Source organism: Leopardus geoffroyi, chromosome B2 (genome assembly GCF_018350155.1).
Source record: "Leopardus geoffroyi isolate Oge1 chromosome B2, O.geoffroyi_Oge1_pat1.0, whole genome shotgun sequence".
NCBI classification, from domain to species: domain Eukaryota; kingdom Metazoa; phylum Chordata; class Mammalia; order Carnivora; family Felidae; genus Leopardus; species Leopardus geoffroyi.
The window spans coordinates 41,517,307-41,538,539 of record NC_059332.1 but is presented as its reverse complement, the minus strand read 5'-3'; the positions used below and the strand labels follow the sequence as shown (position 1 = coordinate 41,538,539).

Genomic DNA, 21,233 nt, shown 5'->3' with positions numbered 1-21,233 from the left:
TGATTATGTGGGTTAAAAGCTAATACCTGGTTGTTGCTTGGTAATTAAAAAATCAGCTTTGCTTTTTCTGGTTTGTTTTAGAGTCCAAGAATACAACATATTTTTTGACACTTAAAAAAAACAGTAGTTTTTATACTACAAAGTTCATTGGGTTCTCAGGTATAGGAAGGGAACTGACTGGGGTAATGATGTAATAATTCTAGATATTTTAAAACAGCAGGTAAAAATTAGGGATGAGGAATACAGAATAGCAGAATTTCAAATGGAAAAATTAATGCGTATTCTTAACGTAAAGGTCCTTAGTAACTAATGTCTCACTTTGTTTAGGGGCGTAAAAATGTAATATATTAAATTTGGTTTGCTAATAAAGTAATTAAAACCTAAAGAAAAAGAAGGAAAGGAAAAATTAGAGGGTCAATTTTTTTCCAGTTTAAAAGAAGTTTAGCTGATTCTTGAGAAAACAAAAATCACCTCTTTTTATTGCATTTAGATACTCTGAGCTTCAGTCTTTTGTTCTGTTGAAGTCTTTTGGAAAAGAGGAGGGAAAGGTTCAATATAGACAAAACCTGAGACTGTACAGACACTGTTTGGAGATTGAGTGCTTTCCTTTTACTTCTCCTTCAAGAACCTAGCACTTAAGTCAGGGCTGATAATATACAGGTTTTCCACACTAGTCCATTATATACAAACTATATTTGTTTTTTCCATCAACTAGTAGTAATACAGTTGAAACTTGTGCTTTAGGCTATATATACCTGGATTTTATCTATCTATCTATCTATCTCTCTATCTATCTATCTATCTAATATACCTGGATTTTAAATTTTCTTACTGTATGACCTTGGATATGTTACTTTATCTTTCACAACCTCAGTTTTCTTACTGTAAAACAAGGATAATGTCATGAGGATTAAATAAATTGATGTATGTAATGCAACTAACACAATGTGTCACCTGTAACACTCATTAGTTCACTTCTTGATGGTTCCCTTTGAGCTCAGAACCACTGTCTAATAGTTGCTGTCAGTGCCTTTAGGTTAACATTAATAGTACAGTGCTTCCTGCATAAAAATAATGCTTTCTGGGCAGTGTAGTTCTGAAAAGGATAATTCTACTCTGGAATTTGGATCAGAATGAAATACCAACTTTGCTATAAAGTCAGAACTTCTCTGTGTAGACATTTGGGTCCTTGGATTCAGGTATCATCTGGCATGAGGACTTACAGAAGAGAGTAGTAGAAAAAGGAGAATGATGGAGGCTGAAGGACACTATTATGTACTTTGCAGGTTATTGAAGAGAGGGAAAAGCTAAAGAGTGACCGGGAAGCTCGCCAAAAAAAGATGTACTACCTCAGGACTGAATTGGAGCGGCTTCATAAACAACAAGGTATCAGACATTCCTGTGCATAAGTGCCTTTTTGTAGTAACTTGAGTAGGAGACCCAAATGGAGAACTGTGGGGACTCTCAGATAAGTTCAGTGATCTGAAGCCTCACTTTTTAAAAAATTTGGCTTAATTAGACTCATAAAAAGTTGCAGTAATAGTGTAAAAATTCTCAGATATTCTCCATGATTATTAGCATTTTACCATATTTTCTATATCCTTTTTTTCCTTTCAATGTGTGTATGTGTGTGATTTTTCCTGAATTCTTTAAGTTTTATATATGATACTCCTTTAACTCCTAAATAACTTCATTGTGTATCTCCTAACAATAAAGCATTCATTTGTATAACCATAGTACACTTGTCAAAATTAGGAAATTAACCATAGTGTACTACTAGTCTACTGATCTTATTTATATTTCACTAGCTGTCCTAATAATGCCCTAAAGCAAAAGAAAATGGAAAATTATACGTTGCATTCAGTTGTCATTTCTTTCACTCTTTTTTTTTTTTTTTCCTATAACATTTCCTGGATCTTTATAGTTCATGACATTGACACTGTAGAAAAGAAGTCACATATTTATAGAATGTCCTTTAATTTTGGTTTGTCTGATGTTTCCTTATGATTAAATTTAGGTTATCCATTTTTGACAAGAGCATCACAGAAGTGATGCTGAGTTTGTATCATGTATTAATTTGTCCCATTACTGGTGATGTCAACTTTGATCACTTGGTTAAGATGGTGTCTTCAGGAATTTCTTTGCTGCAAAGTTATTATTTTACCCTTTATAATTAGTAACTTATAGGAGAGATACTTCTAGACTGTGTAAATGTTTAGTCAGTCCTCAAATTTCCTCTCACTAGTTGAGCATTCATTGGTGATTCTTGCCTAAATCATTTGTTATGATGGTTGTTAAATAGTGATTTTCTAATCTCATTATTCCTTCTACCTTTATTAGTTGACTTTCTACTAGGATGAAGAGCTTCCTACCCATCCCTCCTCTCCCATCTCTTGGTCATTTATATTGGTGTGAAGTCATGGATTCTTCATTTAACAAGTTATAATTATATACTGTCATTTATTTTCATGCCCAAATTGCCCCAGATTTGGCCAGTGGGAGCCCTTAAAGGGTCTCCTGTGTCCTTTGATATGTCTCCATCATTTTTTAAGTACTTCCTTATTTTTTGCACAAAAAGATGTTCCATGATGCCTCTTGATTCCATCTCTTCATCTGTGCCTTTAGGAATTCACGTGCACACTGAGGAAAGAACATAATAAGGCTTCTAAATATTATAGTTTGATGACAGCTTGGAATAATAGAGAGTGAGAGAAGATACACTTTCTTCTGTTTGGATTTGGACTGTTTATGGATAAGAAATTTAGTTATTAATCCTGTGAAGATTATTTCATGAGGACCTTCTGTTTGGAATAGGAGATAACATTAGGTGAACCTGAGGCAAAACCTAACACTCAGTGTAGGTACTGGTAAAGGGTCCTTAAATCAGATAAAGTCAAATATGTAACTGAATTCTTTTCGCCCTCTGAATAATTCCTTGGTTCTCTGAAGAAGACCGTCATTGGATTCATAGTTAACAACATAAAGACAAATGCACATAAACTTATATATACCATTTTGGGGATTCATGGATCTCCTGAAGCCTGCTTGTAGATCCTTAGCTAATAACTCCTACATAAGAGATAATGTAATCACTCATCCTTTACCTCCATAGAAGCTTCACCTAAACTAGCCCATGTGATAGGAGAGTCTTTCTTGCCTTTATAAAGGAAAATTGTAAGGGAAAAGATTTTCTGACCATAGACTCTTGGGAGATTACTACTTGTGACAGAAAAATGACCTGTCTTACTTTCGTTGTGTTTCTTTCTTTTGACATTCGTCTGCTCAGGAGAAATGCTGCGCAAGAAACGAAGGGAGAAGGATGGCCACAAAGACCCACTCCTGGTGGAGGTGAGTCGGCTTCAGGATAACATCATGAAGGACATTGCAGAACTTCGACAAGAAGCAGAAGAGGCAGAAAAGAAGCAGTCTGAACTGGACAAAGTGGCTCAGATCTTGGGAATAAACATTTTGGATAAATCCCAAAAGTCTTCAAATGACAGTAAAGAGACTACAGAGAAGGCTGGGAAAGCAGAAAAATCTAAGAGCCCAGAAAAAGTGTCATCAACTTCAAGCTCCTCTTCAAATAGCAAGGTAACAATTCAACTTTTCCATTTCTTTAAAAAAAATTTTTTTTAATTTTAAGTAGGCTCCATGCCCAGTGTGGGGCTCAGTCTCATAACAATAAGATCAAGAGTTGCATGATCTACTGACTGAGCCAGCCAGGTGCCCCTTTCTGTTTCTGTTATATCTTTTATTTCCATGGGCTCCTAAAGAAGCCTTCTAACCATTTTCTTAGATTCCTTTTCCAACCTGTTCTTACTCTTGTTGAAGTTATTTTTGTAAAGCATAGGTCAGACAACGGGACTCTACTTCAGAATTTTAGCAGCTCTCATTGCCCACAGAATAGAATCCCAAATCCTCAGCATTCAGGGCCCCCCATGTTCTTGCTCTAGCCTTTATTGCTTAACCCACTCCAGCCTGGCTTCTAATCTTCTTGTAACTTATGTATACCATTTCGTGGGTTCATGGTTAGCAACAGGGTCACCACCATGCTGCACAGCCAGTGAATACATTTTAGTTCTCAAAGCAGTATTTAATACAGGGAAGCACTCTCTCTAAAAATGCTTTCTTCCCTTGGCTTCTCTCACATTTCTTTTCTTCCTAGTATGCTGGCTGCTGCTGCTTAGTCTCCTTTGCTGCCTATTGTGTTTTGCCTGATATTTAAATATTTTAGTTCTTCAGGAATCAGTCATAGCCCAGTTCTCCAGAATTCTGCTTTTTCCCTAGGTCATTTCATCCAGGTCTATGCCGAAATACCATGCTGACAACTTCTAGTTTTATATTCTAACTCAAAGGAGTCTGGTGAGATCCAAACCTGAGGTCCAATGGTTTACTCACCATTTCTACTTCATTGTCTCATAGACACTTCAAAGTCAACATACCCTAAACTAAACTAAACAAACTAATGATGTGCTCAACCTCCCTCTTTTCTGCCTTCATTGTTAACCCATCTCAGGGGCCCCAGTGTCCAAGAGTTTTCATGCCAACAACCTGAAAAGCTTTCTTAGGGCTGCTTTTCCTTAACTGCTCCATACAAAATCAATGCCAGATTCTTTCAGTTCTCCCTGCAAAGTAAATCTCAGTTTCATCCATCTCACCATCTTTGTTTCCATCCAAGTTCAAGCCCCCTTCAATTTTTGCTCATATGGCTATACTCTTAATCCTTTTTCCAAGTATAAGCCAGTGATTGTAATACTCCCTTACCTACCTCTTCAGCCTCATTTCATGCTTCTTTTTCCCCTTGCTCATTATAATTTCATACTGGCTGGGGCACCTGTGTGGCTCATTTGGTTGAGTGTCTGACTCTTGGTTTTAGATCAGGTCATGATCCTAGGGTTGTGGGATAGAGCCCTGTATTAGACCCTACGCTGACAGCACAGAGCCTGCTTGGGATTCTCTCTCTCTCTGCCCTTTCCCTGCTCACATGCACGCTCTCTCAAAGTAAATAAACTTTTGGGGCGCCTGGATGGCTCAGTCGGTTAAGTGGCTGTATCTTGGTTTCAGCTCAGGTCATGATCTCATGGTTTGTGAGTTTGAGCCATGCATCAGGCTCCATACTGACAGGGCAGAGCCTGCTTGGGATTCTCTGTCTCCCTCCCTCTCTCTCTCTCTGCCCCTTCCCTGTGTGCACACTCATGTTCTCTCTCGAAATAAATAAAATAAACTTTTAAAAATTAGTTTATTTTTTACAATGTTTAATCATTTTGAGAGCAAGAGAGAGTGAGCAAGGGAGGGGCAGAGAGAGGAGGAGACAGAGCGTGAGCAGGGGAGGGGCAGAAAGAAAGGGAGATACAGAATCTGAAGTAGGCTCCAGGCTCTAAGCTGTCAAGACAGAGCCTGACACAGGGCTTGAACCCGTGAACCATGAAATCATGACCTGAGCCGAAATCAGACGTTTAACCAAGTGAGCCACCCAGGTGCCTCACCCCACCCCTTCTTTAATATATTAAATATGTAGTGAGCTCTCTCATAATGTATTATGGTTACCGTATAAGATTTATTTCATTCTATCTTATTTTCTTTTTTTATTTTTTTAATTTTTTTTTTCAACGTTTATTTATTTTTGGGACAGAGAGAGACAGAGTATGAACGGGGGAGGGGCAGAGAGAGAGGGAGACACAGAATCAGAAAGGCTCCAGGCTCTGAGCCATCAGCCCAGAGCCTGACGCGGGGCTCGAACTCACAGACTGCGAGATCGTGACCTGGCTGAAGTCGGACGCTTAACCGACTGCGCCACCCAGGCGCCCCTCATTCTATCTTATTTAAAACTTAATTAAGATCATGTCTGTTCTCATGCCTGTCTCTTCCACTAAGTAAGAACTTCCTGAGAATAAAAGAGTAAAACTCATTTATCTTTGTGTTTCCCATGGTATCCACTTTGTCTAGGGCATTGTAGGTGCTCAGTTAATGTTGGGGAGGTAGAGAAGAGGATATTCTGTATCCTCTATCGTCCAAGCTCTAATTTTTCTATGCCTTCCTGGGAGAGTCCTCTTTTCAACCAGGTAGGACTATGCTCTTTTTTTTTTTTTTTTTAATTTTTTTTTTCAACGTTTATTTATTTTTGGGGGGACAGAGAGAGACAGAGCATGAACGGGGGAGGGGCAGAGAGAGAGGGAGACACAGAATCGGAAACAGGCTCCAGGCTCTGAGCCATCAGCCCAGAGCCCGACGCGGGGCTCGAACTCACGGACCGCGAGATCGTGACCTGGCTGAAGTCGGACGCTTAACCGACTGCGCCACCCAGGCGCCCCATGGACTATGCTCTTTTTTATACCAGGGTCATTGAGTTCAGGGCCTTTGATGGGAGAAGAACTTAAAAGTTCTGACCCTTTATAGTTGACTTATACATCGTTTGGGGTCCATTTATGCACCAGCCCCGTGATGGCCTGTCATCTTGATTTGAATTTGGCTTCATTTTCACTGAAGCTAATATGGATATGTTACAAGTCAGTATTCATTTCAATAGTAGGGAATGATGTTCCTTCCTCTGGTTGGTATTTTTTCTGTTTTTGCCTCACTTTAAAATGCATAGCTGGCTTGAGGTTTTCTTTCTATTCATTTCGTAAAAATAAACACACACACAAGTCCACAATTCATCTAGCTAGAGACAACTGTCATTAATACCTTGGTGTATATTATTCCAGCTATTCATTTTCTGTTTATAATTCGTTAAACAAATATTTATTGATCTCCCAAGAAAGTGACAGGCACTATTTTAGATAGAGGGAAGTATAGCAATGAACTATATAGACAAGGTCCTAACTCTCATGAAATAGAAAAAGATAATACAAAAGCAAGTACAGGTTAGGCAATGATAAATGCCTTAAAAAAAAAAAAAAAAAAGAAAACAGGATAAAGGAATATGAGTAGTTACAGAAAGTTGTTTGGATAAGATGATATTTGACATTGTGTCCTATTTGCATAGCCTTTTTGATTATTCAAATGTATTTAGTTACTTGCTTTTTCAGTATATCATGAACATCTTGCCATGTTAATAAATAGATTTCTATAATTTATTTTTAAAATATTTTCTTACAGTTTATTTAATTGTGGAGAGGGGGGCAGAGAGAGAGGAAGAGAGAGAATCCTAAGCAGACTCCATGCTGTCAATGCAGAGCCCTGCACGGGGCTCGATCTCATGAACCATGAGATCATGACCCAAGCTGAAATCAAGAGTTGGACTCCTAAGTGACTGAGCCACCCAGGTGCCCTTATAATATTTTAAATAACCTTAATTTGAAATTATTGTATGGATACCAAAATTTATTTAACCAGTCAAATCACCTCCTGTTTGACAAAATCATTTACTTTGGATAAATGTCAAGGAGTAGAATTGCTAGGTCAAAGGGTATGAAGAATTTTGAGATATGTAATATGTATTCCTAGATTATTTTTCAGAAAGATAGCGCCAGTCAGTACTTGCCAGCAGTGTATACACGAACCCATCCCTTACCTGCTGGGTGTGATTTCTTTAGTGACTCTTTTTTAAAAAAGTTTTTTAAATGTTCATTTATTTTTGAGAGAGAGAGAGAAAGAGAAACACAAGCAGGGGAGGTATAGAGAGAAGGGGACAGAAGATCTGAAGTGGGCTCTGCGCTGACAGCAGTGAGCCCAATGAGGGGCTTGAACCCACAAACCAGGAGATCATGACCTAAGTCAAAGTCATATGCTTAACCAGCTGAGCCACCCAGGCACCCCTCTTTAGTGACTCTTGAATAAGACTCTAATAAGGAAAGATTCTCTTTGAAGTCCTAATTGTTTCCCTTTCTCCAGCCTATCTCTTCCTCTCCCTACTAACCCATGTGCCTAGTTCTCTGACCTTGTCTCCTCATTCATACTTACCCTCCCTGTGTTCCAAATTATTTTTTTCTGTGCCTCACTCCCCAACATTAACCAAGATTCTCACTTCCTAAGTACCTTATTCCCAGCTTGCTGACACATGAATTCATATTAAAGTATTTATTACTGATAACTTAATCTGGGGAGTTGATATGTTTTAAAAGAGGATTCACATTAACTCAAAGGTGTTAAATTCTAAAGATGGTATTTTAGGCAGTTTGAAATATTTTACCCAGATTCTTTTAAGTCATTCCATGTAGATGACTTCTGCTTTATCTGTGCACAGTGCCCACCCTGCTCTCCAGTTTTGTGTCCCTGGATGTGACTTTGACTTGTTTTCTGCATTTGCTTAACCTGTCAGTTACCTTTTCCATATTGTTTTTTCTTTTCTTCGTAGTTGTCATTATGATTTTTAAATTTAACATATTTAATTGCATAGAGAACACATTCAACATCTACCAAAGGGTATATAATAAAAAGACTCCTGTCCATCTTTGTTCTCTACTTCCTTCTCCAGAGGCAGCCAGTGTTTCCATAATATTGAGTATTTTTCTAAATATTTTGGGATACATAAGTAAATATATTGCCATTATGATGTATTCTCCCTGGTAAGGCAGCACTATGGAGTCTAGTTCTGTTTGAGCCTTGCAGACAGATTTCTCGGGTTTTCCCTGGTTTATATAGATTTAGGCCCTGGAAATACGGTCATATGGCCCTGTATCTATTATAGTGGTAAGCTGCTTGTTTTTTCTGAGAGAAGACAGGTCTAGACTACCTTGAATTCCTTCTGAGTGCAGGTGTTTTCCCTCTAGGAATCCAAAATAAACAGTGAGAATTCCCATACTAAGAGCCCCAAGCCTGCTGAGAGCCTCCAGCCAGCTACTAAGCATTCTGATCAGCCCATTGCTGCCTATGAGTATTATGATGCTGGCAATCACTGGTGCAAAGACTGCAACACCATCTGTGGGACCATGTTTGACTTCTTCACTCATATGCACAATAAGAAGCACGCACAGGTAGGTATCATGCCCACTGTTCTTTCCATTCTCGCCCTTCTTCCCCTCAAACGTCTATACCCCCATCTGCATTACAAAGCTGGAAAATGAAACATTCTCATATGGGCAGGAGCCCCAATCTGAAGAGCCAAGAGATACCAACAAAGGAGACACCATCCCCAGGGCTCAGTCCAGGGGACCTGCCTGTAACTAAACACCATGACAAGTGTAAGTGAGGCTTCTGCCTCTTTTGATTCCTTGAGTACCTGATTATTTGTTTCATTTTATCTATTGCTAGTACTTGCTCTAACATGTGTTTACCTTTTCCACAGGTGATTTCCGTTTAAACAGTTCGCAGAGAGGGTGGGGGTGGGTACCTGGGGGCTTCTGGTCCCCCCTGGTGTGGGGGAGAAAAAGGAAAGAAAAGGGGTCATTGAGTTTTAGTGCTGTTATGTGAGCACCTCTGCCTCTTGCAAATAGACACTGGATCCCTACAACAGACCTTGGGCTTCAAAGACCCAGAGTGAGGCCAAGCAAGATGCTGTAAAACGTACTGACAAGATAACTGTTCCTGCAAAAGGTATGTTCCCCCCTGGCTCCACTTGTAGTTTCCTTACATTTAGCCAAAGAAGAGGTGTCCCTGAACTAGGTACTAGGAAGCAGCATAGGATGAGACATAACTGTTTTGTTAACAACGGTGTAAGAATGCCTTCTATGTGCAAAACAGTGTACTAGAGTCTAAAGAAATAGAGATCTGTAAGACAAGAATGCTCTCTACTCATATGGCCAAAATTCTAACACATGTTACATATACATACCACATACTACTGGCTCAGTCGGTAGAGCATGCAGCTCTTGATCTCAGGGTTATGCGTTCAGGCCCCATGTTGGGCATGGAGCCTACTTAAAAACATTTTTTTTTAATATATGTATACTTTTTTTCGTCACTGATTTATGCACTAAAATCTCATTTATTTAGAGTCCACGTAAATAAAGAACAGTAAAAGGTATGGTAATTTAACTGCCTTTTCAACTAAGAACCAGAAAATATTTTTGAATAGTTGTTATTGGGGATAAGTTGAGAAGTAGAAAGTTTCTTTTGTCTTTTTACTTCTCAATTTCTTACCTTTGTAAGTAGTCAATGCTGCTCCATCCTTTAGATCTATAGAAGGTAGATTCCTGAGTCATTAATACCAACATGAGAGATCCTCATACAAATGGTACTGAGCTAGCATCCTACAATGCTTAGTGGTAGTTGGAGTTTGAGGAGAGTCAACAACAGAAGTGATTCTGGCACAGAAAACTCCTGAATTAACCAGTTAGTGTTCCCAAGAGGTAGAAGGGATAGAGGTCCTGAGTTGAAGCTTTAAATTGGGAAAACTGTGCCATTTGGATTCATCTAAATGCCACTTCTGACTGGAAAGTGGGTAAGGTCCTATATACCATTAACTTTTTTACTGCAAAGGGAAGTGGGATTTCCTTTACTGACGTCCTGGGTGGGAATGACTTATTTTCTTGACTTCTACTTCTTCCAGGGTCTGAGTTTCTGATTCCCATCACTGGATATTACTGCCAGCTCTGTGAGGAGTTTTTGGGGGATCCAATTTCCGGAGAGCAACATGTGAAGGGTCACCAACACAATGAGAAATACAAGGTTGGTCTTTGTAGTAGTTGTGGAGTTTCCTACTTTCTCCAGTAATCCTTTTGACTTTGTCAAACCACTTCAGAGCCAGAAAAAGTTGTTAATACTTCAAATTCCGTGTAATCTCTAGGAAGTTCTTGTCAGTCTTAATAAGAGATGCTGACCTGGTAGAACCATCTATATCCTTGAAGAAGATGACTCTAGGGGTTTCTACCAATTGAATTCCAGTAGTAGCAGGGCCAAGATTTTCTTTCTTACTGTATTTTGACCAGTTGTTGAGCCTTTATGTTTTCTCTTCCCAGAAATATGTGGTTGAAAACCCATTGTATGAGGAGCGGCGGAATCTAGACCGCCAAGCTGGCTTGGCTGTGGTCCTAGAGACAGAACGGCGACGGCAGAACGAGCTAAAGCGCAAACTTAGTGAGAAACCAAAGGAGGAGAAGAAAGAAAAAAAGGCAAAGGTCTTGAAGGAAGTAAAAGAGGATGACAGAGTCTCTGAGGAATTAGAGGACCAACTCTCTGAGGGTGGGAACTCCCCTGAAAAGGCTGAAAATAAAAGGAAGGGTAGCATCAAACTGCAATTAAAGGAAGAGGTAAAGAAGGAATCACCAACATCTTTTGGGAAATTCAGCTGGAAGAAGCCAGAAAAAGAGGAGGAAAAAAGTTCAATGGTCCCCAGTATTCCTAAGGAAGAGGTTGTGGAAAACAGTAAGGACAAAGAGGATGGGAAAGCTGAGGCTGGGAAGGCAAAGCCCATCAAAATCAAGCTCTCTGGGAAAACAGTTGTTGCACATACGAGCCCTTGGATGCCCGTTGTGACAACTTCAACCCAGACTAAGATCCGACCCAACCTGCCTATCCCATCCACAGTACTCCGCAAGTCAGGTTCAGCCACAGTGAGCAAGCCAGCTCCTCTTAACACCTTTCTGTCCATCAAGTCCTCTGGAACTACTGCTAAGCCTCTGCCAGTGGTTAAAGAGTCTTCAGCTGATCTTCTCTTGCCTCCTGATATCATCTCCAAAGCATTTGGTGGGGAAGAGGTGATTCTAAAAGGGTCTCCAGAGGAAAAAATGGTACTGGCTGAAAAGAATGAACCATCCCATATACCTGAACAAGTGCTACCACCTCTTCCACCACCCCCTCCGCCACCACCTCCGCCACCCCCAGTTATACCTCATCTAGCTTCTCCATCTCCTGCTCAGACAAATGCTGTCTTGGCTCCAGTCAAATCAAACCCAGCTGTATCTCACACTCTCAGCCCTGGCTTCCTGGGTCCTAACATTTTGAATCCTGTGTTGCCAGTAGCCATCATGGCGTCGGCACAGCCAGCTGCCATTCCTTCCGATGAGACAGCTCCTGGGGTGAGTGAGAGTGACCGAGACCAGACCCTCTTCTCTGTGTTAGTGCGTCCTCCACCTCCCCTCTCAAGTGTGTTCAGTGAACAAGCCAAAAAATTGGAAAAGCGAAATTCATGCTTAGCCACAGCCAATGCTAAGGACCTATATGATATATTCTACAGTAGTGGTGGAAAGGGGGCCCCTGAGACTAAACTGAGTGGCGGTCTATTGGCCAATGGGGAAAATAGCAATCTTTCTAGAGTCGAAAGTTCAGACACCTCTTCCACTTCCACTTTGAACAACAGTACATCCCAAGAGGGATTGCCTCCAGATAGAAGTTTGATCTCTGCTCCTGAAAAGCCCACTGCAAAAACTCTGGTGTCCCTAGGGAAATGGTCAGTTGTAGAACACACAGACTCAGAAAACAGAGGCAGTGGCTATGGATTCCTACAGCCTCTGACAAGGTTGTGCCAAAGCAGGCCTTACGAAACTATTACCCCAAAGACAGATACTTTGGCCATGTGGACTTCTAGCTCCTTCCAGAGTGATACTAATAGGGATATATCTCCAGGAGGAAAAATCGAGCTTGATCTCGGAGAACCAGGACCACCAGGTGTAGAGCCAGCCCCTCAGCTGTCAGATATGCACTGTCATATCATGGAATCTCAGAAGTTGGTAGAAACCCACCTTATAGACTCTGGTAACCAGGATGAGGAAATTCAAGAGCTCCACAAATCTAAGGATTGTGAGGAAAGTGAGGTAGAGGTAAACAATAAACTAAGAGAAAAGAGACCAAAGCTTTCTGAAGGGATGGTAGGAGAGGAAACAGGTATCAGTGCTGGGCCCAATAGCATAGAGGATTCTAATTTGAACCGTGGGGACAGATGTACATGGGAGGGAGAAATAGAACAGTCTGAGTTGCAAATGACTGACAAAAAGGCTGAACAGTCCAGGAAATTGATGACAGTAAGTGAAACTCAGAGTAAAGTAGTGAGTGACTTGAGTGCACAGGCTCTCTCTTCCACAAAGGCAAAAATGGACTCATTTCCACCAGAAGCTAGGTCTTTACTCCAGAACCCACAAGATATACCTGTGAAAGTTTCTGTTCCGGAATTGCTTCTCCAGTCCCCAGCCAGATCAGATATGTGTTTAACAGATAGTGCACAGGAACAAGGAGTTTCAACTGGTAATGAAGAGTGGCTAGAAAATTCAGCTCCAGAATCTTCTTCCAGAACAAGTTACAGAAGCCTCAAACTCCAGAGAGAAAGATCAAAAGACTTGCAGGGTAAAATGATTTATGAACTGACTGTTTGGGATGAAAATAATAAGTCAGAGACCTGGGAGAGCCCGGAGAAACCAGAAACAGAAACCCTGGAGCTACAAGATGTCCATCCAGAATTAACAGTGACAATAGAAAGCAAGGCCTTAGAAGACTTTGCAGTTACAGACTTAAAAGTAGAAGAGCTTGCTGCCCTGGGGAACCTGGGGGATATGGGTGTTGATTTCTGCAATACTCGGGTAGACCAAGCACATAGATCCCCAAATGCCCTGTCTCAGAAAGTGTGTGAAGAAAATTCTATGTCACCTATAGGATGTAATCCCTCCACTCTCCCTGACTTGGAACCAATCCCATCCTTTTCTGAGTTTCCATTAGATTCTCCCAAAACCCTGGTGCTTAACTTTGGAGCAGAAGGTGAACAAAAGTCCTCTAATCCCAGAAGTGGAAGGATCACCCCTAACATTTTGAAAACTGGACTTCCTATAGAAAATGTTAACCTTGGTTTGGGGAGCTTAGAGGGAACACACCAAGCACTTGACCTATTAGCAGGAGGAATGATGCCTGAAGAAGTGGAAGAAACTTCTCAATTAGAGAAACAAGATTCACTCAGATTGGAATCGGAAACAATTAATCCTGCAGGCCTTGGGCCATCTCCTTGCCTTCCAGACCTTGTTGAATTTGTCACACGGACATCTGGAGTTCAAAAAGAGAAGATATGTTCTCCTCTTTCTGAGCCAGGTGACCCTCCTAAGTGTAGTTCCCCGGAGACAGGACCACTACAGCTAGAAATACCGAAAGTATCCATCACACATCTAGCAATTCCTCAAGTAGATGAGGACACTGACCACCCTTTGAATTTGGCAAAATCTCTGGCTTCAGGGTCTCCTACAAGGGAGCAAATAGTTGGAGGCAATATGGTCCCTCAGGAAATAACTGCACAAGAAGCTTCAGTTGCTGCCACCCAGGACCACACAGAATCCAGTGTTCATGACTAAAAGTACACATCCAGAGCTACTTGTGGATGAATCAAATTGGCTTCTAGAAATCAGGTGCCCAGATGATCCAGGACTAGTTGGCTATCTCATCTGGAACCTACACCAAGAGATGCAGTAAGCATCTTACAGTAAATGTTCATGGAAGCCAAAAGTTTACCTCTTTCCTTTTTTTTCCTTTTTTCTTAAGATACCAGACAAATCAGTCATAACTTCTATACATATCTGTAAAAAAGTATTTTTCTGTTATTATTATTATTATTTTTATTTTTATTTTTTGCCAATTTGCTTTCTCCTACTTTGTCATTAAAATCAAATGTCTGTCTGGCTCACCACATAGTGTGCTTTGATTGATTGTATTTTGGCTTTGACTCTGCCATTTCTGGAATGTGGGGGAGGAGGGAGACAGAGAGCTGACTTCGATTGCTATGTTGTATTCCTACCCAATTTCCTGGGCAGCTGATGGATCTCTGGGAGAAACACCAGAAAGCCTACTGAAATGGAAAACTACTAATGAAGGAAGGATTGTTCATCTCTTAGGCTTCCATTTGGATGGGCCTGCCTTAACATTGTTTGAAATGCAGCGTGAGTAGCTCTTTTGTTTACTGTTTACTTCCTTGTGCCATGTCAACCCCACACTTCCTTTATCCTGTTGCCTTTGCTTGAAATGGTCCTGCTAACCCACAAACCCGTTTGGAAATAGCCTCAATAAATGAAGAAAATCTAGCAGGTTCACTTTTGGAAGACGACAAATCGGTAAGGCTTATTCATGGCTCAATGCCAGGAGCAGATATGCTTTTTGGGTCACTTTTATTTTTGAAACAGCCTTTGTGTTCATTGTATTGTGATCCAGTAACATTTTGTGTTAAATTGTGTAGCAGCCATTTCTGTTCTGAAGAGGTAGAAGAGCTGAAACTTGTTTTGGGATTGGACTCATTCTCTGTTCCACAATCCATATGTGTTCTTTCCTCTACCTCTCCCTTTCCCAAGTTATTTCCACCATAGTGTGATGTTTGGGGTTGTACATTTTGTTCAAAAGATTAAAGAATTTATAAGTTGGCTTGGACAAGTTTAATTTTATTTTTAATGTGTTAATTACTTGGAATAAATGCATTAACCTCATGTTTCTTTCTGGATTTTGTTTTGAAAACCACACACATTTGAACTCCACAGGAAAACTAGAACAATGAACTCCTGCCGTCCTGTTGTCTATCTCCTCCCTCCCAGTCGTTTTTTCCCCCCCATTTGTTAGGGCTGCTTCCATCATGTCAGATTGTTAAATAATGTAGTCTGTGCCCAGTGCTACCTGGGTGGGTAGTGAGTAGGCAATAGTGGTCTGGTTTTGGTATCTTCCTATTGTGAAGCTTTTCATAAACTCTTATATTGGCTCTCCCTGTGCTCTGGAAGCTGAGCTCCCCATAGAACATTGATGTTCTTGCTGAAGGTGCTCTTGGGGATCAGAAAGCTTAGTCCTCAGATTTTTTTCTTTTCTTTTCTTTTTTTTAATGTTTGTTTTTGAGAGAGACAGCGCATGAGCAAGGGAGGGGCAGAGAGAGAGGGAGACACAGAATCTGAAGCAGGCTCCAGGCTCCGAGCTGTCAGCACAGAGTCCAACACAGGGCTCGAACTCACGAGCCGTGAGATCATGACCTGACCCAAAGTCGGGTGCTTAACCATCCCCCCAGTCCTCAGATTTTCTGATCTCTGTCCCAGTTTCCTCTTTACTTTCTTGTTGTCAGAAATTTATAACCTGGCTCAACAGAGGCTTCAGAGTCTTGTTTTCTACCCACTCCCTCAAAAATAATGCAAAGTTGCTGATCTTTTTTCCTAGGAATTTTTTTTCCCTGTTAACTTGTGTGCAGAGCTGCAGAATCCTAGGTTGAGTTTGGGGAGGCTATTTACTTTTTCTAAAGCCTTGACTAATGTCTATTTAGAAGATGTCCTGGCCTTTGTTGTTGTTCATGTTGTGGAAAGGGCACATATTTGGGAGAGTTAAGTCCTTGAATGTTCCTCAGCCATTTGCCTTGCTGTGATATTGGACAAGTTACCACACCCCCTGTGCCACAGGGATTTTTTTTCCCCTCCTTTAAGATGAGGATCATTATCTCCATTGCAGCACCAAATGTATCCAGGGTCATGCCATCCCTAGTAGTCTTCCTAGGCCTGCTTTTTAGGCTGAAGCTTGAGTTTAATGCACTTTTCTGGCCCAGAAACCATAGACTGACTCAGAAGGTGCCCTTTAGATGAACATAAACCCAGGTGAGCTTCAGAGATGTATTTGTTTTTCTGGAGACCTACTCCTTCCCTATTCTGGCAGCCTATCTACAGGAATCAGAGAACCTAAGAGTTTAAAATGCGAGATATTACTTAGTGAGTTCATCTCCCTTTGGGGACAGATGGTTGGGTTTAGAGTGGAGAGGGGTTAATCTTGTCCAGATCTCTTACCCTTATTCTATATCTGAGGGAGTCAGAATCTTCCTCTTTAGGTTAGGAGAGGGACACTGGAGAACAGTAGGGAAGAGAAAAGAGGCAAAATCTAGGCAGTACAGAACTAATTCAAGTAGCTGTGGCTGGAGTACTTTGAATTATTTTCTTGTACTTGATAACTTCAGGCTTTTTCTAGAATAGTGAGTGGATTCCTCCTTGTAAGAAACAATAGTATTCTTCATATCTGCCTTGAACTAGCAGAAGGAGAGCCTTTAGGATTCTGTAGTCTGGGCAGGAAGTGTTGCTGGCTTTCTCTTTGATCAGTAGGATCTAGCTTTGAGCCCATCCAGAGAAGCCTTGTGATAGGAAAGGCAGAACTCTAACCCAGTTGCCAGCATCTAAAAGTAGGGCCTATTTTTATTCAGCACTATCACAGCACTGAATAAATGTTCGCCTTAGGAGACAGGCACATGCAAGGAGTGGGCCCTAATCTTTATATGTCGCTTGTGGTGTCAGAGATAACTATTTTAATATTCTGCAAACATCAGAAAGTTTTTATTGGAATCTCTCAACTGTGAAAACAAATTATCAGTAGTTAGGTTTAAATTTGGGCAAACCTAATTTTACCTAATTTGTGTAAATAACCCCCCCAAATTCCACTTGGCTTTGTGAATGGAGACCTTTTGCTTCGTAAGCCATCTTCCTCCTATTCACAGGGCAAATAATACTCTTAATCTTTGTGGTAAGTATTCCCTTTTTACCTAATACAGCTTCATCTCTAAAAAAATTAAAATCAAAAAGCTAGCTAATGCTTTGGTACCAAAGCATGCCAGGACATATGTCCATTTATCAACTGCCAGATTCAGGGCCTGCGGAAGAATGGTGAGGCGTTGGGCAGCAGGGATGGTTGGACATACAAAAACAGGCATCCTATAGGGACATTAAGTATGTGTTTAAAAAATAAAAAGTCAGAGGCATGTTCAGAGAGGAGACAGCCTATAAAGAAGTGAGATGGGTATTTTTTTTTTTAATGATTATTTTTAAGAGAGAGAGCATAAGCAGGAGAGGGGCAAAGAGAGAGGGACAGAGGATCTGAAGCAGGCTCTGTGCTGACAGCAGCAAGCCTGATATGGTACTTGAACTCATGAGATCATGACCTGAGCCAAAATTGGATGCTCAGCCAACTGAGCCATCAAAGCACCCTGTGAGATGGGTTTTTAAAAAATATACCCGAGGCACCTGGCTGGCTCAGTCAGTAGAGTATGCATCTCTTGATATCGGGGCCATGAGTTCAAGCCCTATGTTGGATCTAGAGCTTATGTAGAAAATAAATATCCCGGGACGCCTGGGTGGCTCGGTCGGTTGGGCGTCCGACTTCGGCTCAGGTCATGGTCTCATGGTTCGTGAGTTCAAGCCCTGCATCGGGCTCTGTGCTGACAGCTCAGCCCGGAGCCTGCTTCAGATTCTGTGTCTCCCTCTCTCTGACCTCCCCCGTTCATGCTCTGTCTCTCTCTGTCTCAAATATAAATAAACATTAAAAAAAATTAAAAAAAATAAAAAAATAAATAAAAAAGAAAATAAATATCCCTAAACCTTGGTTTTCACCTTAACAAAACATACCTGCCAAGCTTGAGATAAGAGAGAACCTAAGCAAGGTCTTCATTTATTAACAATTTTGTGAGAACATGGACAAATGAAAATAGTTTGGGATTGTGAACACATTTCTTTAGAGTTTAATTTTGTAATAACGTTTATGGAATTTTTAACCAAAAAAGTTCTGTATATGGTAACTGTTCATTGATAAGCCAAGCACTGGAACTGATAATGAAAATCTATCATTTAAAAAAAAAAATCACTCCCATCCTGGTTTGCCCTCAATGCTTATACACTTTCAGAGGACTCTGTATGTTTTCATTGTAGCAATTAATGTTTTAATTTTACATTTATGTGTTTATTTGATCAATATATGCCTTCCCCCACAACTAGATTATAAACTCTCCAAAGCAAGAAGTTTGTCTTTGCTTACAGTTTTTTCACGATTGTATTCCCAGTGCACAGTTGCCTGACCCACATAAGAGTGCTCAATAAAAATTCGTTAAAAGAATCAATGTGGTAATAGTAGCTATTTTTTGTTAACTGATTTTGAATACTCAGCAATTTATAAGTGGGTAAAAGCTGCAAACTGCTGATTGTATTTGTTGGGTACTTAGCACTCCAAAAGACTGCTTCTGTCCTGGATCTTTGTATACAAAGCACTGTCTATAACAGCAAATGCATATCAAGGCTGCCAGTGGCCTCTTCATTTGAACAGCATTCTGGCCAGGAGAGGGACACACTGCCCCTGAAGCTCCTAGAAGAAAAATTGAGGGTAGTAATGGGGATAAACTGACCTTAGAGTTACCAATAAAAGACTTTTGGACTCTAATTTTCAGATGGCTACCTTTCTCCTTCCAGCCAGATTTTATAGGCGCGTTGAAGTCAGTCAGTCAAACCCACATCTCTGATTTGGCGCAACATCCTCTTTGTCACCTCATAAAAACTAAGTCAAGCTGCCATTTGATTTCCGGAAGGAAACAAAAAAAAAAAGCAAAAAGTTTGCTGTTGGTAGAAGGAGGAGGGATGCTTTCACTTCTTACTCTCTATTTTTGTTTCAACATCCTGACCATTTTATATAAAATATAAATATTTCACGCACATATAAAATAAGTACACACACACACACGTAAAATATGTAACTTTATGTCAGTAAGGGTTATCTGGTGCTGTGGAATTGTAGACCAGGTTTTTTTTTTTTTTTTCCTTTGTGTGTGTATTTTTAAATACGTGTCTCTCACTCAGTGGATCCCTGTCTTCATTCCTCTTACCAGTTCTCTATCATTATAAATAGGTCCTGCTGCTTTTCCTTCAAGACTCCCTAAATTCCTGTATTCCCATCAAGGCTGGGCAATGTACATTCTTCAGCCTCCATTCTTGAAGAATATTATTCTTTTCTTGTTTCTCTTTTCCTCTTGCCCCCACCTCTGTTTAGCTGTTTATGTATTTCCAAGTATACAAGCATTTGGCCATAAAATACTATAAAGTGAGCTACTTGTCTTCACAAAGCTTACTTTAATGCAGGTACACAAAAGATACCACAAAGTCTTTGCTGCATTCAAGAGGATAAAAGTTAATTCATATCTAGATGTATTGATTAAAAGCTTTATAGGCTTTTGTCCATTCCACTGGTGGAAGATCAGGAGAGAAAGGTGTTTTGTAGAAAACAATGGAAATGAGCATGTTTAAGGGAAGTGAATAAGCAGGGTGAAAGTAGAGGCAGAGTTACATGATAGAGGATATGGAGAAAGATGGCAAAGAGGGAAAGTCAAGCATATTGAGGTATTTTCTTTCATCTCCTCTGATACTCTGCCCCTGCTAAAGTTCCACCCAGCTCTCCAACAGCCTACCTACATAAGGATGATTATGAAGATGTTTACTGACTTTTGCCCACCTCTCTTCCTTTCTTTTCAGGAGCAATTGCAGAAGTCTTCAGATTTCCAGAAGGAAGGACTGCAGAAGACATCTCTGCCTCAGGGAGGCAGGGATAGAAGCCACAGAGACCAAAGAAATGATGAGCGCCCTTGGGGCCAGTAGGTAGTCACCTCTAAGGTCTGACTTTCAGAAGGTGGGTATGACTGCTGGGGCAGGAATGGGTTGTGGAGAAGACCCTGTGTTTTTAACTGCCAGGAAGTGGTGAATTGGGTGAGCAAGTATGTATGTCTGTATTTTTGTAGCAGTAGAATAGGGACGAGATAAGGATAGGCATATAGATGTATATTTTAAACTTGCCACTCCTCATCTCCAATTATCTCCTAACTTCCATCTCTCATTTTGTGCCACACTTACGTTAAAGCTGTGGAGTTCAGATCTTCTCATCCGTCCTGGATCCGGGGGCCCCAGTGTTCCCAGCAAGTAGAACATCTACTGTCTCAGTTTCATTCTTGTCCATTTAAGAATCAAGGTAAAAATTTGGCATGTCCTTAGAGGAGTGGGGTATGAATGGACAAACGAGGCAGAGGGATGGGGAGACAATCACAAAAGGTAGTGTTTGAAAAATCCTGACTTCAGGATTTCTGACTTCAGGACCGCTGTCTACCAGTTTTCATTCAGACTTACTACCTCTCCTACACTCACTGAAACATCTAGTACACAGAAGCAGGCAAGCATCATTTCAAACTACCAGGGAAACCCCTTACTCTCTATCTAAAATGCTAGTAGGTACTTTATTTACTCCTTTTTGCACTTTGGGACTGTGGAGGAAGAAAACCAAAATCAAATAAAATTTTAGCTGACCTTTAAGTCCTTTAAACTCTGAGATTCATTTAAATCTGAGCTCCCCCTGATCCAGATTTGCCCTTAAAACTCTTAGCCTACTTTTGTTCATGATTTGTAAACCCAGGCATTTTTAGAGTCCCAGAGGTCTAATTTACTACCCAAATAAATCTGTGGTTTGGGTAAGTTTTGGGAATACTTGTAACACTACAAGTACAAAGAACTGCATAATATACAACCAAAGCCACCAAAGGAATAAGAAGTAAGGGGATAAGGGGTAAAAAGTATCTCAGGGCCTCTGGCTGTTGAGCTTCTGTCAGTTAAGGACTACTCATTCCTAAGGTATGACCCTGT

At 40.6% G+C, this 21,233-nt stretch overlaps 1 protein-coding gene across 3 annotated transcripts in view; it reads left to right on the top strand.

Moving 5' to 3' along the window:
- ZNF318 (zinc finger protein 318) overlaps positions 1–20,906 on the top strand; it is a 34,011-nt gene extending 13,105 nt beyond the window's left edge. The window contains exons 5-10 of one of the 3 annotated variants that reach the window (XM_045498310.1): positions 1,287–1,386; positions 3,287–3,591; positions 8,712–8,915; positions 9,375–9,474; positions 10,430–10,548; positions 10,839–15,266. In XM_045498310.1, coding sequence (XP_045354266.1) covers positions 1,287–1,386; positions 3,287–3,591; positions 8,712–8,915; positions 9,375–9,474; positions 10,430–10,548; positions 10,839–14,147 — 4,137 coding nt within the window. In that variant the 3' untranslated portion in view covers positions 14,148–15,266. Of the gene's footprint in view, positions 1–1,286; positions 1,387–3,286; positions 3,592–8,711; positions 8,916–9,024; positions 9,123–9,374; positions 9,476–10,429; positions 10,549–10,838; positions 15,267–20,078 lie in introns of those variants that run through there. The other 2 variants (XM_045498312.1, XM_045498311.1) reach the window with 2 other exon arrangements.
- The last annotated feature ends 327 nt before the right edge of the window (positions 20,907–21,233 follow it).